Source organism: Mus caroli, chromosome 3 (genome assembly GCF_900094665.2).
Source record: "Mus caroli chromosome 3, CAROLI_EIJ_v1.1, whole genome shotgun sequence".
In the NCBI taxonomy this organism is placed as follows: Eukaryota; Metazoa; Chordata; class Mammalia; order Rodentia; family Muridae; genus Mus; species Mus caroli.
The window spans coordinates 129,079,018-129,096,790 of record NC_034572.1 but is presented as its reverse complement, the minus strand read 5'-3'; the positions used below and the strand labels follow the sequence as shown (position 1 = coordinate 129,096,790).

At 42.9% G+C, this 17,773-nt stretch overlaps 1 protein-coding gene across 4 annotated transcripts in view; it reads right to left on the bottom strand.

Moving 5' to 3' along the window:
* The window catches only part of Slc39a8 (solute carrier family 39 member 8), a 75,285-nt gene that overhangs the window by 47,892 nt on the left and 9,620 nt on the right, over nucleotides 1–17,773 (bottom strand). The window contains exons 1-2 of one of the 4 annotated variants that reach the window (XM_021157677.2): nucleotides 17,673–17,756; nucleotides 16,780–17,233 (exon numbers count right to left, since the gene is read on the bottom strand). In XM_021157677.2, the coding sequence (XP_021013336.1) occupies nucleotides 16,780–16,998 (219 nt within the window). In that variant the 5' untranslated portion in view covers nucleotides 16,999–17,233; nucleotides 17,673–17,756. Of the gene's footprint in view, nucleotides 1–16,779; nucleotides 17,234–17,389; nucleotides 17,757–17,773 lie in introns of those variants that run through there. The other 3 variants (XM_021157674.2, XM_029475491.1, XM_021157678.1) reach the window with 3 other exon arrangements.

The following is a 17,773-nucleotide window of genomic DNA, read 5'->3' as shown; positions in this document are numbered from 1 at the left end:
CAACCTTTGGCTTGCCAAAGTCAACTTGGCCCAGCATTTCACATATTCTAATTGAATAAATTATAAAACCTGCAAAAAAAAAAAAAAAAAAAAGAAAGTAACTATCCGGAAGTCTCTTCTAACCTGGAAGAGAAGCGATTGTTTCACTGATTTATCTCTTTAAGGGTCACTGACAGGTGTCACAGGTCTGGTGGCTTACAGGCATGACACCACAGGAACATTCGAAGCAGGAGTGGATGAGAAAACGGCAGATCTGTCCACTCTGATGACGAGATCACCTAACTCGGTGACCAGACACCTTGGTGTCCCTCCCTTTACTGCCTCTCCAGCTCGATCTCTACCAGCCTCTTCCAAGTCTACCATTGTAAGTGCCTCTTCAGAGTTGATACAATCTTTCTTGGCTTGATTTTTGGACACATTCTTAACACCATAAAAGAGAAGGTTTGAGCAAGAAACACTCCAGAAGAATAATCCTCTAAGAGGCCGAACTAGGGATGACAAGTATTCTCTGATATCAGTGCTTCCATTTTTATCTCACGCCTTCTTTTGCTTCTTACTTAGGGCTGAATGGTGTGCATGTATTCAGAAACACACGCAAACACACATTCACACACACAAATATATACACACATACAAACACGCAGATATACACATACACCACTCACAGTCACACATACACACGCACTAAAACATACTGAAATACACATACATCAAATCACACACAGACACGTGGCCACGTACAAATATGCTTACATACATACATACATGACATACATGTATGCATGTGCACATACACACATACATTCTTCCAAGTCTTTCTGAAGAGCATATGAAGACTTCTCTAAAATAGATTATTTTAAAGACAAAAATGTCTAATGAATTAGACACTATTAGGAAAAACTCCTTATGAAGTCTTGTGTAGAGATAGCATTGCTACGACAAGGCAGGTAAAGTGTAATTTACAGACAAAGACGCCCATATGTTGAGAATGTTTCTATCTAGGTGCTAAAATTATGAGTGTTTTTTTTTCCTTTCTGCTTATCTAGCTTTCCCAATTTTAAACAATGTACTTGTGTTTCTATGGGGATCCATCCCATAACCAGACACTATTGTGGATGCCAACAAGAGCTTGCTGACAAGAGCCTGATATAGATGTCTCCTGAGAGGCTCTGCCAGTGCCTGACAAATACAGGAGTGGATGCTCACATCCATCCATTGGATGGAGCACAGGGTCCCCAATGAAGGAGCTAGAGAAAGGACCCAAGGAGCTAAAGGGGTCTGCAGCCCCATAGGCGGAACAGCAATATGAACTAACCAGTAACCCCAGAGCTCCCTGGGACTAGAGCACTAATCAAAGAAATTACATGGAGAGATTCATGGCTCTAGCTGCATATGTAGCAGAGGATGGCCTAGTTGGTCATCAATGGAAGGAGAGGCCCTTGGTCCTGTGAAGGTTCTATGCTCCAGTATAGGGGACTGCCAAGGCCAGGAAGCAGGAATGGGTGGATTGGGGAGCTGGGGGAAGTGGGAAGGGATACAGGATTTTCAGAGGGGAAACTAGGAAAGGGCTAACATTTGAAATGTAAATAAAGAAAATATCAAATTTTTAAAAAGGAAAAAAAAACAAAAAAAAGTGACTCGTTATTTTCTCTTTTATTTTCATCTCTTTTTCTAGGTTTTTACATGGAGGATGAACTGGAAGTTGATTTTACCAAAGAAAAATAACAGGAAATAAAAAGAATTTTCAAAGGTAAACTTGCATTTTCAAAGAGGTTTGCAGACTCCACCATGGGGACTGGCACGTCTCCCAGCTCCATCCTACCCTTTATCCATCTCTCAAGACCTCCAATCCATGAAAAGAGGTATAGTGTCAAACCAGACACTTGCTCTGGGTTCCTGCTCTCAACCCTGACTTGTCGCAATAGCAGGAGTCCCCATACTTTGTGTCACTATAAGATAGACGTGGATTTTTTTTTATCTGTTGTCTAAGTTCAAAGGGCCATTTTTGCCTTGCTGTTCACCGAAGACCTCCTACTCAGTCTCTCTGTAAGTACATGGGATAAACATCTTCAGCTCACCCTCAAACCCCCTCACGTCTGCATACAAGGACAACATTTATCCAAGACAGACATTCTGGTTCTCAAACCATAGCCCTGGGTACACCTAGGTTGCTAGGTCCCTGGCAGAGAAAGGGTGCGGTCAAATGATTCTCAATATGTTGCTAACTGCTTCTCCTTTCCTCACTCCTTTACTGGTGACCGAGGCTGCATAGCTCAAGTCACAACAGACTGAATACTGCAGCACACGTGGAAATCCACATTAACTCGGGCATCTGTTAAAGCAAACATCTACCTCCCTGCTTTTAGTAACCCAAACCATGTCAAAAAGCAAACTGGGGGAGAAAGGGCATATTTGGCTTATGCCTCTGCATTCATAGTCTGTCACTGAAGAAAGTTAGGAAGGAACTCGAACAGATCAGGAACCTGGAGGCAGGAGCTGATGTAGAGGCCAAGGAGGGGTTCTGCTTACGGGCTTGCAACCAATGGCTTGCTCAACCCAGGACCACCAGCCCAGGGAAAGCACCACCCACAATTGTCTCGGCTCTGCCCCATCAATCTCTTAAGAAAATTAATTTAGAAATGTGCTACAGGCTTGCCTATAACCCAATCTTGTGGAGCCATTTTCTCAATATGGTCCCCTCCTCTCAGATGACTCTAGCCTGTGTCACGTTGACATAAAATTAGCCAGCATAACTGACTCCTTGTCAACTTGACACACAACACTTTTTGAGACATAACCTTTGCTGTGGGGGAGAGGGTCATGCCCAAGATCTCAGATTGATAAATGGAACAAATACAAACAGATTTCAAACTTAAACATCCCTCAATCTTTACCAATGCAAACACTTAAAAGTTCAGCCTGGGGGGTGGGGGGAGGGGTAAGTTTCTCCTAAAGTGCAAACTCTTTTAAAAATTCAAAGTCCCTCAACTGTGCCCTCTTATAAAGTCAAAACTAAATTAAACACTTTCTTACATCAAGAGGGAAGAACCAGGGCACAGTCACAGTCCGAACAAAGCAAAACCGCACTCCAACTGTGTAAATAACACAATGTCCAACATTTGAGATTCACTCATGATCTTCTGGGTTCTTCAAGGAGCTTGGGTCACTTCTCCAGCTCTGCCCTTTACAGCACACATGGCCTGTCTCCTAAGCTTTGGTCTGCTCCACTTCACTGATGATGATGATGATGATGATGATGATGATGATGATGATGACGACGACTACGATGATTATCCCACAATCGTGGCATCTTGGAAGTGCTGGGACCTTCTACTACAACTGGGCTACACTTTCACCAATAGCTTCTGCTAGGCTATCTTCATGGTGTAAAGCATCCACTTTTCTCCATGACCTCTTCAACCCTGGACCTTTAACTGCTACTGAGGCTGTATCATCACCAATGGCCTCTCCTGACCTCTCAGTGCCAAACCTTAGCCACTCTCCATGACCCCTTCATGCTTTCAAAAGCAATACCACCTGGGAGACTCCTACACATGACCATATTTGGCTGCCAGCATGAGGTACAACCTTGGCCACCTGTAAACACAGCTTACATGTGATGACTGAGAAAAACACTTCACAGAAGACGTCACCTCAATGATGCTGGGCTCCTCTTAATCACAGCTTCTTCTTCAGCCCTAGATGAACAGACACCACATATTCTTCACACAGCCAGGCCTAACATTCTTATCTTCAAAGCCCCTACAGAACAGTCCTTTGAGCTCTCAACACTCAATGGCTTTTCTAGCCCAAAGGTCCCAAGTCTTTCCACAGCCCTCCCCAAAAGAACATTGTCAGGTCTGTCACAACAATACCCCACTATCCTGGTATTAATTTGTCTTGATTTGGGTTATTATTGCTAAGCAAGTTGGAGGAGAAGGGGATTATTTGGCTTTTGCTTGCACATCCATAGTTCATCACTGAAGGCAGTTAGGACAGAATCCTGGAGGCAGGATCTGATGCAGAAACCTTGGAAGAATGATCCTTGCTGGCTTGCACCCCATGGCTTTCTCGGCCTGATTTCTTATAGAACCCAGGACCACCAGCCCAGGGATTGAACCACCCACAATGTGCATGGCTCTCTCACATCAATCAGTAATTAAGAAAATGTTCTAGAGGCTTGCCTATAACCTGTTCTTGTGGAGGCATTTTTCCAACTGAGGCTCCTTCCTCTCAGATGACTCTAGATTGTATCAGGTTGACATAATTGCCCAGCATAGGTAAGGTCTCACACACAGTTTTGTATCCCACTGTCTTAGACAATGCTCTGTTGCTGTGAAGCAACACCATGACCAAGGCATTTTCCTGGGGCCTTGCTTCCAGTCTCAGAGAGATTTAGTTCATTATCATCAGAGTGAGGAGCATGGTAGCAGGCATGGCAGGTATGGTGCTGGAAAAGCAACTGAGAGTTACAGCCTGATCCACAGGAAGAGAGAGATGGACTTGGGATGGCATAGGCTTTTGAAACCTCAAAGCCCACTCCTAGTGACACACTTCCTCCAACAAGGTCACACCTACTCCAACAAGGCTATGCCTTGATCCTTCTAATCCTTTCAAATTGTGCCACTTCCTGATAAATAACCATTTAAATATATGTGCCTATGGGACATTCTTATTCAAACCACTACAATTGCCTAAAGCAGAAGACTTGGGAGCCCCTAATGTAATCTTGTGTACCTTTAATCCTATGTCCTACAACCCCACAAAACTGTTTCTATTGGGAGCATCACCATCACTGTCTCTTCTACCTCATTTACCCCAACACATACACACATACAATAGTAAAAGCAAACTCTCAGAACTATGTATTTCTCCCAGAGTGTACATTCTTAAAAACCTCAATTATCTATCTCTAGTATTCCTTTCCCCTTTTTGAGAGATACCTCTTAAAACATTCACAAACTCTATACTCTAACCAAGGTCTAGTAAACCTTCTACTTTACCTTCATTGTGTGTTAATATGCATATGACCCATAATTCTGATATTCTTATCTAACTATCCAACCGGAAAGCCCCATTTGCAATCCACCTTCAGGACTTGACATTGTCATGCTCATCCCACACTCATTTTATTTATCTGCTTAGCATTTATGATAACTTTCTTATGATATTATCTGTCCCCAAAAATACATATGTTTTTAATCAGATCATAGACATCTAGAGAGGATGACTTCTTGCATATTCTTCAACCACTACCAAAGCATTGGACATCAAGCGGTTCATGAAGGAAGATTAAAAGCTAGCACATATATGTGATTAGAGTTCTGAGATGTGTAGATCAAGACTCCTTTATCAGGACTTCTGAAGAGAGCATTTTTAAAGGTATAAATTTTATGTTCATTCTACAAAAACTTCTCAGGATCAGCTCAGTGCTTCTCAAATAAACTAATACTGATACCACTGTTTCCAAGTCTGTCAAAAAAAAAAAGCCATAGCTATGAAGTATGGAGAAAAACATCTATATCTAAATAAAGAGAAAACCCTGGAAGCTTCAGAAATTAAATATAATAGAGTCTCATTATTTCTTTCTACTCAGACAACATATTGTTGAAATTTTAACATACAATCCTTTCATGTTGCTTTTAAAATTCATTTGCATGAAAAACAAAGAATTATTGGATTATTTTCAGTTAAATAGGTCATTCAGGTTGATTGGACTAATTTTGGAAGGTGTGATGGAACCAAAGTTACTATTATAAAAGTTAATGTCAAGACACATGATTTCAAGGGCAGATGCTAGAGAGGAATTTTCAAATGGTTTCAACTGTACTGGGAAGTCATTTGGAACAGATGTATTCAGGTGGGTTCTTGATTAGAGAAAAACATTTGATCAAGATGCAGAGGACAAAAAGGGAAATGAGAAAGTGGTGGGTGTGGGGGCATTAATCACAGGGTGGCTTACATCGTAGCCCTCACAAGACAACATGCCTCGCTTCCTTATCTGACTTCGTACCCATTGCAGTACCATAAAGTGGCTACATTTTCTTCCTCCATTACACTAAAGAGAACACTGGAGTTTAGAGAAATCAAACAAAAGACATTTAGGCTACTGTGACAGGACCTATGTACATTATATATGAGAAAGAGACAGGAAGAATGGTGGAGGAAGGAGAGGAGAGGCAGGGGAGGGAAGAGGAGGAACAGAGAATAATACCCAGGTTCTTGCCTCAGTATAGTGAGTGTAATGCCTAGCACTGATGGGGAGAAAACAAGGTTTTCCATTTTCTGATGGAGAAATGGAGCGGGTGAATTCCATCTGGGGCAAGCATAGATGTGTGAAGTTTGGAAATGGAGCAGAGTTGCCCTTAATGTCCAAGACTGAATCCCAAGAGAAAAATACATACCAAAGCAACTCAGGTAGGAAATATGTACAAATACTGAGAGATATGCATAGAGATCAACATAATTTAGAAAACATATACACTTAAAAGATTGGCCTGAGGAACTCTGAGGACCACAGCATTGAAAGACGAGGAAAAGGTCATTAAACATTAAACAGCAATGTAATGTCTGCAAGAAAGGAAAGGGCGGGTTTCAATGAGGTCATAATGGGCACCATAAAAAATCTACAGAAAGGTAAGCCAGGAGACACATCCATTGTGTTTAACAACATCAAGGTCCAGGTGACCTTGTGGAGAAAAATTTCAAGGAAGTGGTGGGACACATCCGACCATAGTGTGATGAGGGGTAGCTGGGAAGTAAGGAAGTGGTGGAGGTGCTCATGCAATTCCTGATCCAGTTATACACATAAAGGAGGCACCAAAACCAGGCAATCCTCAGGGGATGCTTGGCAGAGCTGCCTAGCCAACACAGCCTCAGCTTCAGATCAACAAGGGAAAAGAACTGAGAAGCAAAGTTGAAAGACCCATCTCCCCAGAGGACTGTGAGAACCAACGAGATGGTACAGAAGGAAGCATTAAGGACAATGGCTGGCACATAAGATGCACTCCTCAAGTGCTAGCCATTGTTCCTATGAGAATAATAGGAATTCGATGCTTCCTGCTGCAGTGAAGACACTGCCCACATTTACTTTGATGGTGCTCATCCCAAGATCAAGAACAGAGCCAGTGGCTGTGTCTTATATTACTAGATGGAAAAGTGGCATGTGCTGAATGCTGAGCACATCTCTTGAGGGAAACTATAATCCGCCATGCTTCTATACACAAACCCAGTGATCTAGTAGCACTGACACCACGGAATCTTGAACAGAAGGGTCTGTGTGCCATACAACACACGATTAATTTATGGGGCACATGATCTGTCTCTCGTCTCAGAATCAAACTTCTGATTTTACTGTCCAGTCAGAAGCCTGGGCTAACGTTCTCCTCTCCCATCCAGAAAGAGCCATGTGTTTCTTTTCTTCCCAGTGAGACTAAAATGGCTGTTCTCTTCTTTTTCTTCCAACTAATAAGGTTCAACTGAACTCAGAGGGTCCAGGATTCTTTGGCTTGCAAAATCCATATCTAGATTTTCATGGCTTTAGAAGTAGATCTAAGCTTAAAAACCACGATCTAATCAATTTCTAGAAGCACAAAATGGACTCCTAAGCCACTCATATTTTAGTAATGGTGTAAAGTTTAGAAAAACAATAGAGCAGAGCCAATGCCTACATATAGCCTGAGAAGTCCTCTGGAAGGTAAGGAATAATTCCAATATGTGTCCAAGTACTCTGTTTCTTTCATTAGAGTCTATGCCTAAGGTTGACCTCTTCAGGGACTTAGTACCAGAGTTTGATGAAGAGAAGTGTTAGAGCCTTTCTCAAAATAAAAGTCACAGGGACCAAAGTCACCAGGCTGACATACTTCTCTGTGAATTCTTTATTTCACTAATCCTTGTTGTCTCTTTACAGCCATACCTTCCTCTATAAATGAAGGATGCTAAGGTGTTCAGGTCCCCAACAAGTAACAACTGTGTTATGGGTAATAAAATAGTATCAGACAACAGCTATGCACAAAGCACATGATTTGAGACAACCCCATGCTCAGCATTTTCCTTGCCTTGTCTCTCTTACTATTCATTGTATGAAGTGGTATGGGGATGGAAATTTTGTTTTCATTATTAGTTCAGGTCATATACTAGATACTTGAGGTCTGAAATGCAGCAGATGGACTACATTGTTACAATTCAAACCACCCATCTTGCTCATTCGTTTGGACTCCCAAAGGTGAAAACTGGGATTAAAGAAGTAAGTTATTTGCCTGGACTAATATATTACTAGGTGACAGAATTTAAATTTTAGTCTGAGTGTGGGTGGTAAGTGGCTCTAGATGCCACCCTGTTAACCATTATGCAGCATTGTCTAAAATGGTTAGAGATCCCAGGGATTCTCCAGAATGTTGACAAGCATGGGATACACTGAGCTAGGCTCAGGGATCTAAAATTTCCTCTGGGACTTTGTCTGAGCTCATTTATTTTAGGTTTTTTTTTCTTTTATAACTATTCATTTAAGTGTGTATATTTTTTTAAAAAAACTCTGAAGCAATAATATTAAAATTTGGATTAAAAATACATAACACTACTTTTCAGGTTAGCACCATTGATCATCAACTTTTTCTTTTGATCCCCTTAAACTTCAGGCCAAGAAAAATAACAGAGAATCTTTGGAAGAAGACAGAAACCGAATTAAACAAGGCTCCATTCTGAAGATGTTCTCAGCTCTCGGATCCCACAATCACAAAGGTAATTTGATGATAGTTTCATTTCTTTATAAATCTCAAGATTCCAAAAACACATTTGGCTACAAAATCAGGCAACTGGAAATTAGTCCGGAGAAGAAATTAATTAGCATCAATTACAAACAGGAGTCTACTATTCAGTGAGTTGAAAATGGGAGAAGTCTCTGAAAATAGCATAGTTTCTAAGATTGTCTAGTGTTGCCAAACTTTTTTGTAAATAAATGACCTAAAGCCTAACTTTTCACACCTGGTAATGTGTGAACACCTGAGGAACACTGCCCTGAACCAAATTAACTGACAAACTCCAGCAAGCAACCACACTGAGCTGCCATCGCTGGAGTTAATTTTTCTTGACGTATAGAGCATTCATTCACCCTTCTCAACTTTAGGCCCTATTTCCCATTCTTGTTTATGTTCCCTTTATTTTTCCCCAACTTCTATTACCACCAAAAGTAATTAATGACATGGAATTCCAAAGTACATTTCATTTGAAGAAAACACACCAAAACTGTAGTCATAGTTTAAAAGCCATGGGTTTCCTGATGGGAAAAATTAAACCCCTGCCTATTGCTGTCCTGTATGCTGGGAAGAACCAGGAAGCAAGAGTATACATGAAGCATGGACAGTCTGGCTGCTACAAACCTTTCCCCTGCCTACTCTATTTGCAACATCCAAAGAGAAAAGACAACTGGTCGAGGATGGACTTCACTCTCCCAGTACTTATAACGAAGAGCTCAGACTCGCCTCTTACTGGTGCTTTGTCATATTAGAGCAAGTGACTCGGTTCACCTGCTTTCCCTCCTTGCTTCATCTCACTCCCCATCACCTATGCACATCCACTTCCCACAGCAGGATGCAGTCAAGGACCACATAAAGGAAGATTTCTACTTGAATTTGCCAGAAGTGGAGCCGTTCTAAAGTTCACCATAAATGCTGGGCTGGAAGCCGTCCTAATAACATAGGTGTTTCACTCATATTCAAGTCTAGCAATAGAAGAAAGAATTGCTGCTCAAAGTGTCTCTGAGGGCAGAAAAAAAAATCGATATATGAAATAAAATTCATGAAAATTTCATTCCATGAAAGGAAATTTGTGTAACTCTCTGGAAAAATCTAACATGTTTTTAAAGGTATGCACACGACTGGCATAGGCAGATGTTCCATTAATGTATATCTTTAAAACCAAAGCAGATAAGCAGAGCTGACTTAGTTGTGGCTCTTCCAAAGGCATTCCTGACCAAAAGGATACCTCTTCCTTCTAATTAAGAGTCCATGCTGTCTAGTAGCCTGGGAGCCATGTGTATGTGACCTTGTGGTATGGTTTGTATGCTTGCTATGGGGATTATTTAAACACTGTACCTTTTCTAATTACATCACTTACTTAGTGTGTATGCACACTTAAGTTTTGGCTGTGTACTCTCAACTCAACATTTACACTTTTTACTCACAAACATGTCTTATCCCCCTTTCACTAGCCCCCATATATGACTGGGATGACCTGCCAGTTTTCTTTTATCACTCAGCCCATAGGCACACAAGCCACGGCACTCCTGTGGAATTCAGAGGATTAGCAGGAGTCAGTCTTCTCCTTCAGCCATGTGGGCCCAAAGACTCAGACTCAGGTCATAAGCCTGGACTTCAAGTGCCTTTACCTGGTGATTCATCTCTCCAGACCAAGAACAGTGTGGCTTTGTCTCACACACTGACTTTCCACATCTATCCATCTAATTACATTAAAAGGCCCCTACAGAGTGGAGGGGACAGCCATGGAGGACATAAAAACCTAAGTTCAATTCCAGAATTCATGTTTGGGGGGGGGGAGAGAAGAAGGATGAAGATGAGGAGGAGGAGAAAGAAGAAGAAGGCCTGAGGGGCATACACAGACAAATCCTTCAGGCTTCCTGTCTAGCCTCCTTGGCAAGTTCTAGGCCAGTGAGAGAACCTGTCTCATAAACAATATGGAAAAGGAGAAACTAAGGAATGACTGTTGAAGTTGTGTGCTGGCTTCTGTATGCGCTCCCACACACACACTAAAAATAAGAACCAGTCTTCCTTATTAGGTCCCTTGTAACCTTATGACTGTTCCTTTCATGTGACTAAGCAATAGGGCCAGATAACTGATGTCCATAGTCCAAAATATGAGGTAATGGTTTATCTACCTGGATAAAATGTTTTCTTAGGCTATAACAAAAATGTATGCATTACAGCAAAGTGTTTGAGACTATCAAGGATTCTACCACTTATACCATTAGTCCTGGTACTTAATCTCTCTGTGCTGTAAGAGATGTTCTGTAAGACAAAACATGGGACCTTTATTATAGGACTGTTGTGATAACAAAATGTCATATTAAAAGTAAAATAATTAGAAGGGTTGTATAGCATAATGAAATATTAGAAACTCCTACTAAAATTACCTACATTTTACACAAAAGGATCCACATGACACATGGGGTAGTGGGCAAAAGACATACACTTGAGAGTTAGATATGGAAAGAATAAAAAGCGTCTTCCTTCTTCAGTGGATCCCACCCACACCTGCTGCCTAGGCAAATGAAGCTCTTGACATCATAGTCAAATGAAGGATCCATGCAGGTCCCTCATCCCACCAAAGCCTGAAAACACAGCAGGTTGTGTACTGTCACCTTAAGTGAGAGTGATGGAGTGAGGAGCAGGGCACCCTCATCTAGGAGACTTAACAAGGAACCAGGCATCATCATTCTGTATCCCACACATGGGCTCTCATGAGAACCAGCAGGTCGGAAGACATTCCTATCATATCTCTACACAAAAAGGCCAAAGAAGAAAGGAACATGTGTTCTTCATCTCTCCCACCCATAGTCTTTGCTCCCTAGACTGTCTCCCAATACTATCTATTATTGCCTTTACCTCAGGGAAAATATGTAATACGTCACAGTAAGCAATACATACAAGAAAAATGCAGTGACCACACATACATACACATGCCTCTTTTGCTATACACTGCCAGCTTTGTCATCCATTAACCCGAGTCAGGAGTTATCTTTCTATGTCCAAAGACCTCTGGCTTCATAGGATCAAAGGATACTAAAGAAAAAGATTCAATAATTACATGATCATTCCAGCCAAAAGGTTGTAGGAACAGAATAGAGAACTAGCTCCCTGGTAGCATGTTTTTCATGTTTGATAACCAACACTGCAAATAAGTAAATATTGTTGAAGAGACAGAGTATGCATTCTTGAGGGGCCTTTTGCATACTCTCTGGGTGGAGAGCCTGTATTAATGCCTTCTGCGAGCTCCTGAGTGAAAAGGTCAGGACACCTTGTAAACTCCACAACCTCCTCAGCCCCCACCTCCACTCATTCTGTACATTCCACGCTCTCACCCCACCTCTGGAAACGCAGATCTGCTTCTGCCTCATTCCTGTTTGTATTCGCTAATCAGACGGATCATCTGAGCATGCGTTACAATCATATGCACATGTGTTCTACCTGCTGCAATGACCTCTAACTGTGGAAGTCCAGATTGCTGTCCTCCTTAACAAACTTTACAGGTTGATTCAAAAAAAATTCCTAATGAAATCTTAGACAATGAAGAAGATGGAGCATCCTCTAATCCCAACACTTGAGAGGGTGAGGCAGGAACCTCAGAAGTTTAAGGCCCTAAAGAAGTGAGACTCTGTCTCCAAAATTCCAAACAAAAAATGTCTAATTCATGCATGGTATAAACCAACTGCGAGGTCAGCCCCTGAAGAGGTGAATGGGTCATCCCGTCTGCTTGTTTAAATCCTCACTGGAGAGGACACTTCATGTGAGATACAGCCACATAAGGAGAAAAGTGTAATATCACAAATAAAATTATATGCATAGTGTACTATGATTGTAAAGGACTAGGAGTTAGATCCAAAGTAGAAAGAAGAGTCACAAATCGATAACAATCAATGCAAAAGTATAGGTCCTTCCACACACTCCTGACTTGAGACAAAGACCTAAAGACCTAGTTTTATAGGGCTCCCTGCTTGTGCTCCAATATGACAAATTCAAGGCCGGGACCAGGACTTGTTCACTCCAAAGCTGTGGACTTATCAGCTTCCCTGTCTTTGTTCAAGACTGACCAACCCCCAAATTGGGGGAGTGATATCCCTCAAAGACATCAAACTCCCCCCCCTTCAAAGAGAGGACAGATTTGGGGTCCCAGGTTCCCTTTGCCACTCCTCATCCTACCTCCCAGTTCCACTCCACTTTACAGAGTGTACATTTCTCTGTGTGCTTTACTGTGGTGTGTTCCCTCACCTCTAACAAAAGTCTTTCCTCACTGGTGGATCCTGTCTGCTCTGTGGGAGAGTTTCCCCACTGCTATGTGGTGTGCTCAAGACTTTTTCTGATTTTTAATTTTTTTACCCAGCACAGAAAACAAACCTGAAAAAGATCCCTAGATAGGAGCAATTGTATCAACTAAGGTAGAGCCACACAGGAGAAAGTAATTCCTCCTAAACTCTTGGCCAGACCTAAACAACTTCTCAGGGTGTAATGCCCAAACAGATTAAAAACAGGTACCTCAACATATGTGGGTATAAATGGTATCAAAGGATAACTTAAAAGACATACAGGAGGCACAGCACAGAAAAGCTGATCATTCATCTTAAAACACGTGAAGTTTAGGGACTGTGCATAGCTGAGCAGAGCCTAGCTCCCTAGAGTCCCTGGGTTGCAAACTGCTAGAAAAGTGATATAATAGGCTCCGAATTAGCATTGTATTTTATACAAGTTAGTAGAGGTATCGGCAGAACGAATACCTAGATAACTGAAGGGAACAAGATAAATACCTTGCAAGAATTCAGAATATAGTGCAATCTTGGGTGACAGGATTTTTAAGACAAGAGTAGTTAGGCTTTTCTAAGATATTTGTTTAAATTGGAGAACTCGAGGGAAAACAGATCTTTCTAGGTAGAAGCAGGAAGGCTCCAAGGAAAACACTGAGGAACAGCATACAGAAGGGTAGAGCGTTCAGTGGGTGCCAGGTCTGATGAGGCACAAGGGGAGCAGAGCCAGTAATGCCAGGCTCAAGACTTGGAGTTCATAAGTCAAACAGCGTTTATGGAGAGTTATTCAAAGAAAGCATACCACATTGCTTTAGGAAGATTGATTATAAATTCAAATAGTCCAAAAACAGACTGTGGGCATCCCGATGATGATGAGAATGTAAGAGGAACACATCTGATGCAGGAGAAGGAAGGAAGATCCAGAGGGAAGAGCTAAGGGCATGAAGCCCAAGTGGAGGGAACATATGAAACAAGAACCACGTCACCTAGCCCTATCCGAGAACCTCAGGGATGTTGGAGTGGAGGTGTTCCTGGAGCTCAGCATAACACTCCTGAAATGGAGTGTTTCTCTTTTGCTTACCGGGTGTCTACATGAGAGAATGTGGCAATGTGGTTCCTGAGAAGAGGAAATGATGGGAAACATAAAGAAGAGAAACAGTGAGAGACCAGCGTGGGAACAAACAGAAGGCAGCCCCCTCAATCTCCTAGATCCATCCTTCCTAGAGATTCTGATCTCTGGGGCTTCCTTGTGTTCTGTATTTCCCGGAAAAGATCAGTCTGTATATCAGTCAAGGCACACTCCAGAGCCGTTTGGCTATCAAGACCCTCTTTCTTACGAAGTTTGTGTTGCTCTCCTACCTAACTCTTTTGACCCTCAATCAATCGTCATTAAAAAGCAAATTTGGAAACTGCATTGTTCCCACTGAGAATGCTAGTCACCTCTGTTTCTCAAAGCAGCAAGGCAATCGTACCCTTGAATACCAAAAAAGAGAAACATTTCCAAACGTGCCATGTTTAGTGGTCTATTGCCTGAAAGAAGTTTATCCAACCACTATCAAAGCTCTCATCCAAATGTCCAATTCTGTGGGCAAGTCTTGTATAAAATTAAGAAATTTCTGGCCCAGGGAAACCTTCTACTTCCTCAGACTTTTCCAGAGTCAGATAAGTCCATTTCTCACAAGGGCTTTACATGATGCTGTTTTGTGCCCAGCAGAGAACTGAAGTTGCAGTCTTTCAAGTATAAAGACGGTAAAGGTCCTACATTTCATTTCAGATCTGGTGGTTTAATGCTGAGTGCCTTGGCAAGGCTATCTATCAATTACCAGCAAACTAATGGATTCTTTTAGATTGGCATTTGCCATCATTTCGCCAGTGATTGCTGTTTTCATTAAGACTTCATAGAACTGCAGAGAGATGTTTGTTAAGCCTGATTAGTTCGGAGTTTTTCTTGGCTTCTCTGTTTCCAAGCTAATTATGGGCCTCCTCCTGTCTCCTTTTGATACTCATAATGAGAATATACATGCAAATATGAGAATGAGAATTAAGGTTTCAACATATAATTTACCCATTGGGACATCTATCCTACATGCTTACAGGCAAACATTATAGTACTACTAGTAAATGTAACTAGTTTTCCTAAATAGATTAGGCATGCCCCTTACTTTCTTTCAAGGGAGCTTGGGGTCTTTGGCCTCTTTAAAACTCCAGACTCTGTGAGATAAGGCTATCGTTTAAGTCAACACAGTATGTGGGTTGCAGATACAGCCTCAAGTCAGTCCCTAAGCTTCATTCCAAGCAAATGACCACACCTACCTAGAAACTAGTCAGCTCAGCTGCTTCCCCGCCCCCTTTAGAAGAAGACAGTACAGCTAGCCCAGAAAAGACCTACAATGGTATCTGCTTAGTTTCAAAATACATCAGTAAAATATATAGACATTTCAGTCATTGCAACATGTAATTTCTCAAACATCAAATCAAATATAAAAACATACAAGAAATGAAACTTAAGGCAGTTTACATTTTAAAAACTCAGCATGGGGCAGCACAAACTCCTTCTAGGTCAAAGAAAGATGATATGTCACGGCATCTGAAAAGCTCTGCATCTTGAATTATATACATTTTAACTAGTAGTACCAGAAACAAATCCTTAGGGCTAGGGTCTGTAGCTTAGTGGCATAGTGCTTGACTTGCAAGCTAGACAAAATATGTCTGATTTAATCCCCAGGAAGGAAGGAAGGAGCCTAACTATAAGGCTAATGAATGTTGAGGAATTTATCTGAGTAAAGTTCCCTTCATTGTAATCAAAGATCAGACTCTTTGGAAAATGCCACGTTTCCAAAAGCAGAGTTGTAGAATATAGAATTTCCCAAACATCTTAGGAACAGAAACTTTTCTCGTAAACCTCCACTGCCCCCAAATGATAAACTCTATATGAACTGCCCCATCTGCTATATAACGTGTAGGCGAGCAAGAACGCGTAGAATGAAGCATTGATTTAATTGCCGCCTCTAATGGCTTGCTGGGCTGGGGATTAGAACTCGCGGTCTCCAACACCAGATGATAGCCCAAGCCCTGAGACAAATGTGATTTTTAATTACTCTATAAAGTTCAAGCCCACCCTTAAACCTAAGGCATTAGTAAATGACTAGGTAGGCATGTACTGAAAAATGTACGTTTTGTTATTTTGAATGACATGACGTGACGAGAAAATGACTCCAACCCCAGGCTGCCACCTGATTCAGTTGAATCAGTAATCACGGGGTGATCTGAGTTTTACGGTGTCCACAGTTTCCCCATCTGTAAGGTGGGCTGCTTCGGCCCTAGCGGCCTTATGCAATATTCACAAGAGTGTTTTTAAATGGGAGTGGTCACTCCCATATCACTGAAACTGATAAGGACCGCATGTGACCAGTTCCTACTGCTGAATGTGTTAAGTAAATGACTCTTTCCTTAAGATTTAAATATACCATTCCTATCTAAAGCTCATATCTTGGGTGAGTTTCCGCCCTCAACTACTTCGTAGACCTATCAGTTTTTCTATAGATGAACAAGCCCTCTGGTAGCTCAACGTCTCATTTTGGCTTGCCAGATCTTTAACTCAAGTCCCTTAATGCCCATGCCCGGTGAACCAACCGGTGAGGATTAAATGACCGCCTGAAACTTGAAAAACTTCACGAAATCCTTTCTCTGGTGCTACTGCTCTGGGGATGGGAATCTGCGAAAACTGCAGAGAAAGGGGTCACCCTTACCTGGTTGAAGTGCAGCTGGCCCAGGTCCAGCGCTCCCTGCTGGGATGCAGCCCCCAGACGCTCCAGCAGGCGCCCCAGCTGCGCGGCCGACAGGCTCTGGTTAGCGCCGAACACGCTCAGCACATCCTCACTGAAGGCGAGCTCCGGCCCCTCCGAGGGGCGTCCCAGGCTGGTGGCCGCCAGCAGCAGCAGCCCGGCCACTGCCCGGCCCGGAGCCATCGTGGAGCGCGCAGCTCCGGAGCTAGCTGATGCAGGGACCCGCGCCGGTGCCCCGGTGTCAGTGCCGTTAGGGTGGGGGTGGGAGGGTGCGCCGGTCCCGCGTCACTGCCTGGCCCAGTTAGCGAGACGCTCCGTGCCCCCGCTCCTCTGCAGTCTCAGACCTTCGGGGCATTGAAGAGGTAGCACAGCCAGAAGGGCGATAGGCAGTGTGGCCTCTCGGAGCCTCCTGCGGAGCCTGAGATAAAAGGAACAAAGGGGGACAGAGATAAAGGGCACTGGGTCAGCAGCCTGCGGGCCCCAGAGCTCTGAGTGGCCAGAGTCTCGAACTCCGAGCCGGGCGTGGGGCCAGCTGCCCGGAGCCTGGTTTGCTGAAGCCCCAGGATTTGCTTACAGTGTGGTGACTCGCGCTTGTCCCGGATATAAAGCCCCAACCGCGCCACACTTCGGGGAACTAAATCCTCTGACTGTGCAACCCCAACTCCTCTTCCTGTCTTGAGGCTTTTTTTCCCGCCGCAGAAACGTGGAAGAGTCGGGACTGAAGCCCCCACCCCCCAAAAAATCTGCAGAGAAACACTCCCTCGGGGTCCCCAGGTTCCCGCGTCTACGCTGGACCCTCTCTGCACAACTGGCTGTGAGCTTGGCAAGTTGAAACGGAGAAGTTGCTAACCTCTCACCTCTACTGTCTATGTCAGTCCCTGAGGTTCAGATATATTCAAAATATTCTCTCTCTCTCTCTCTCTCTCTCTCTCTCTCTCTCTCTCTCTCTCTCTCTCTC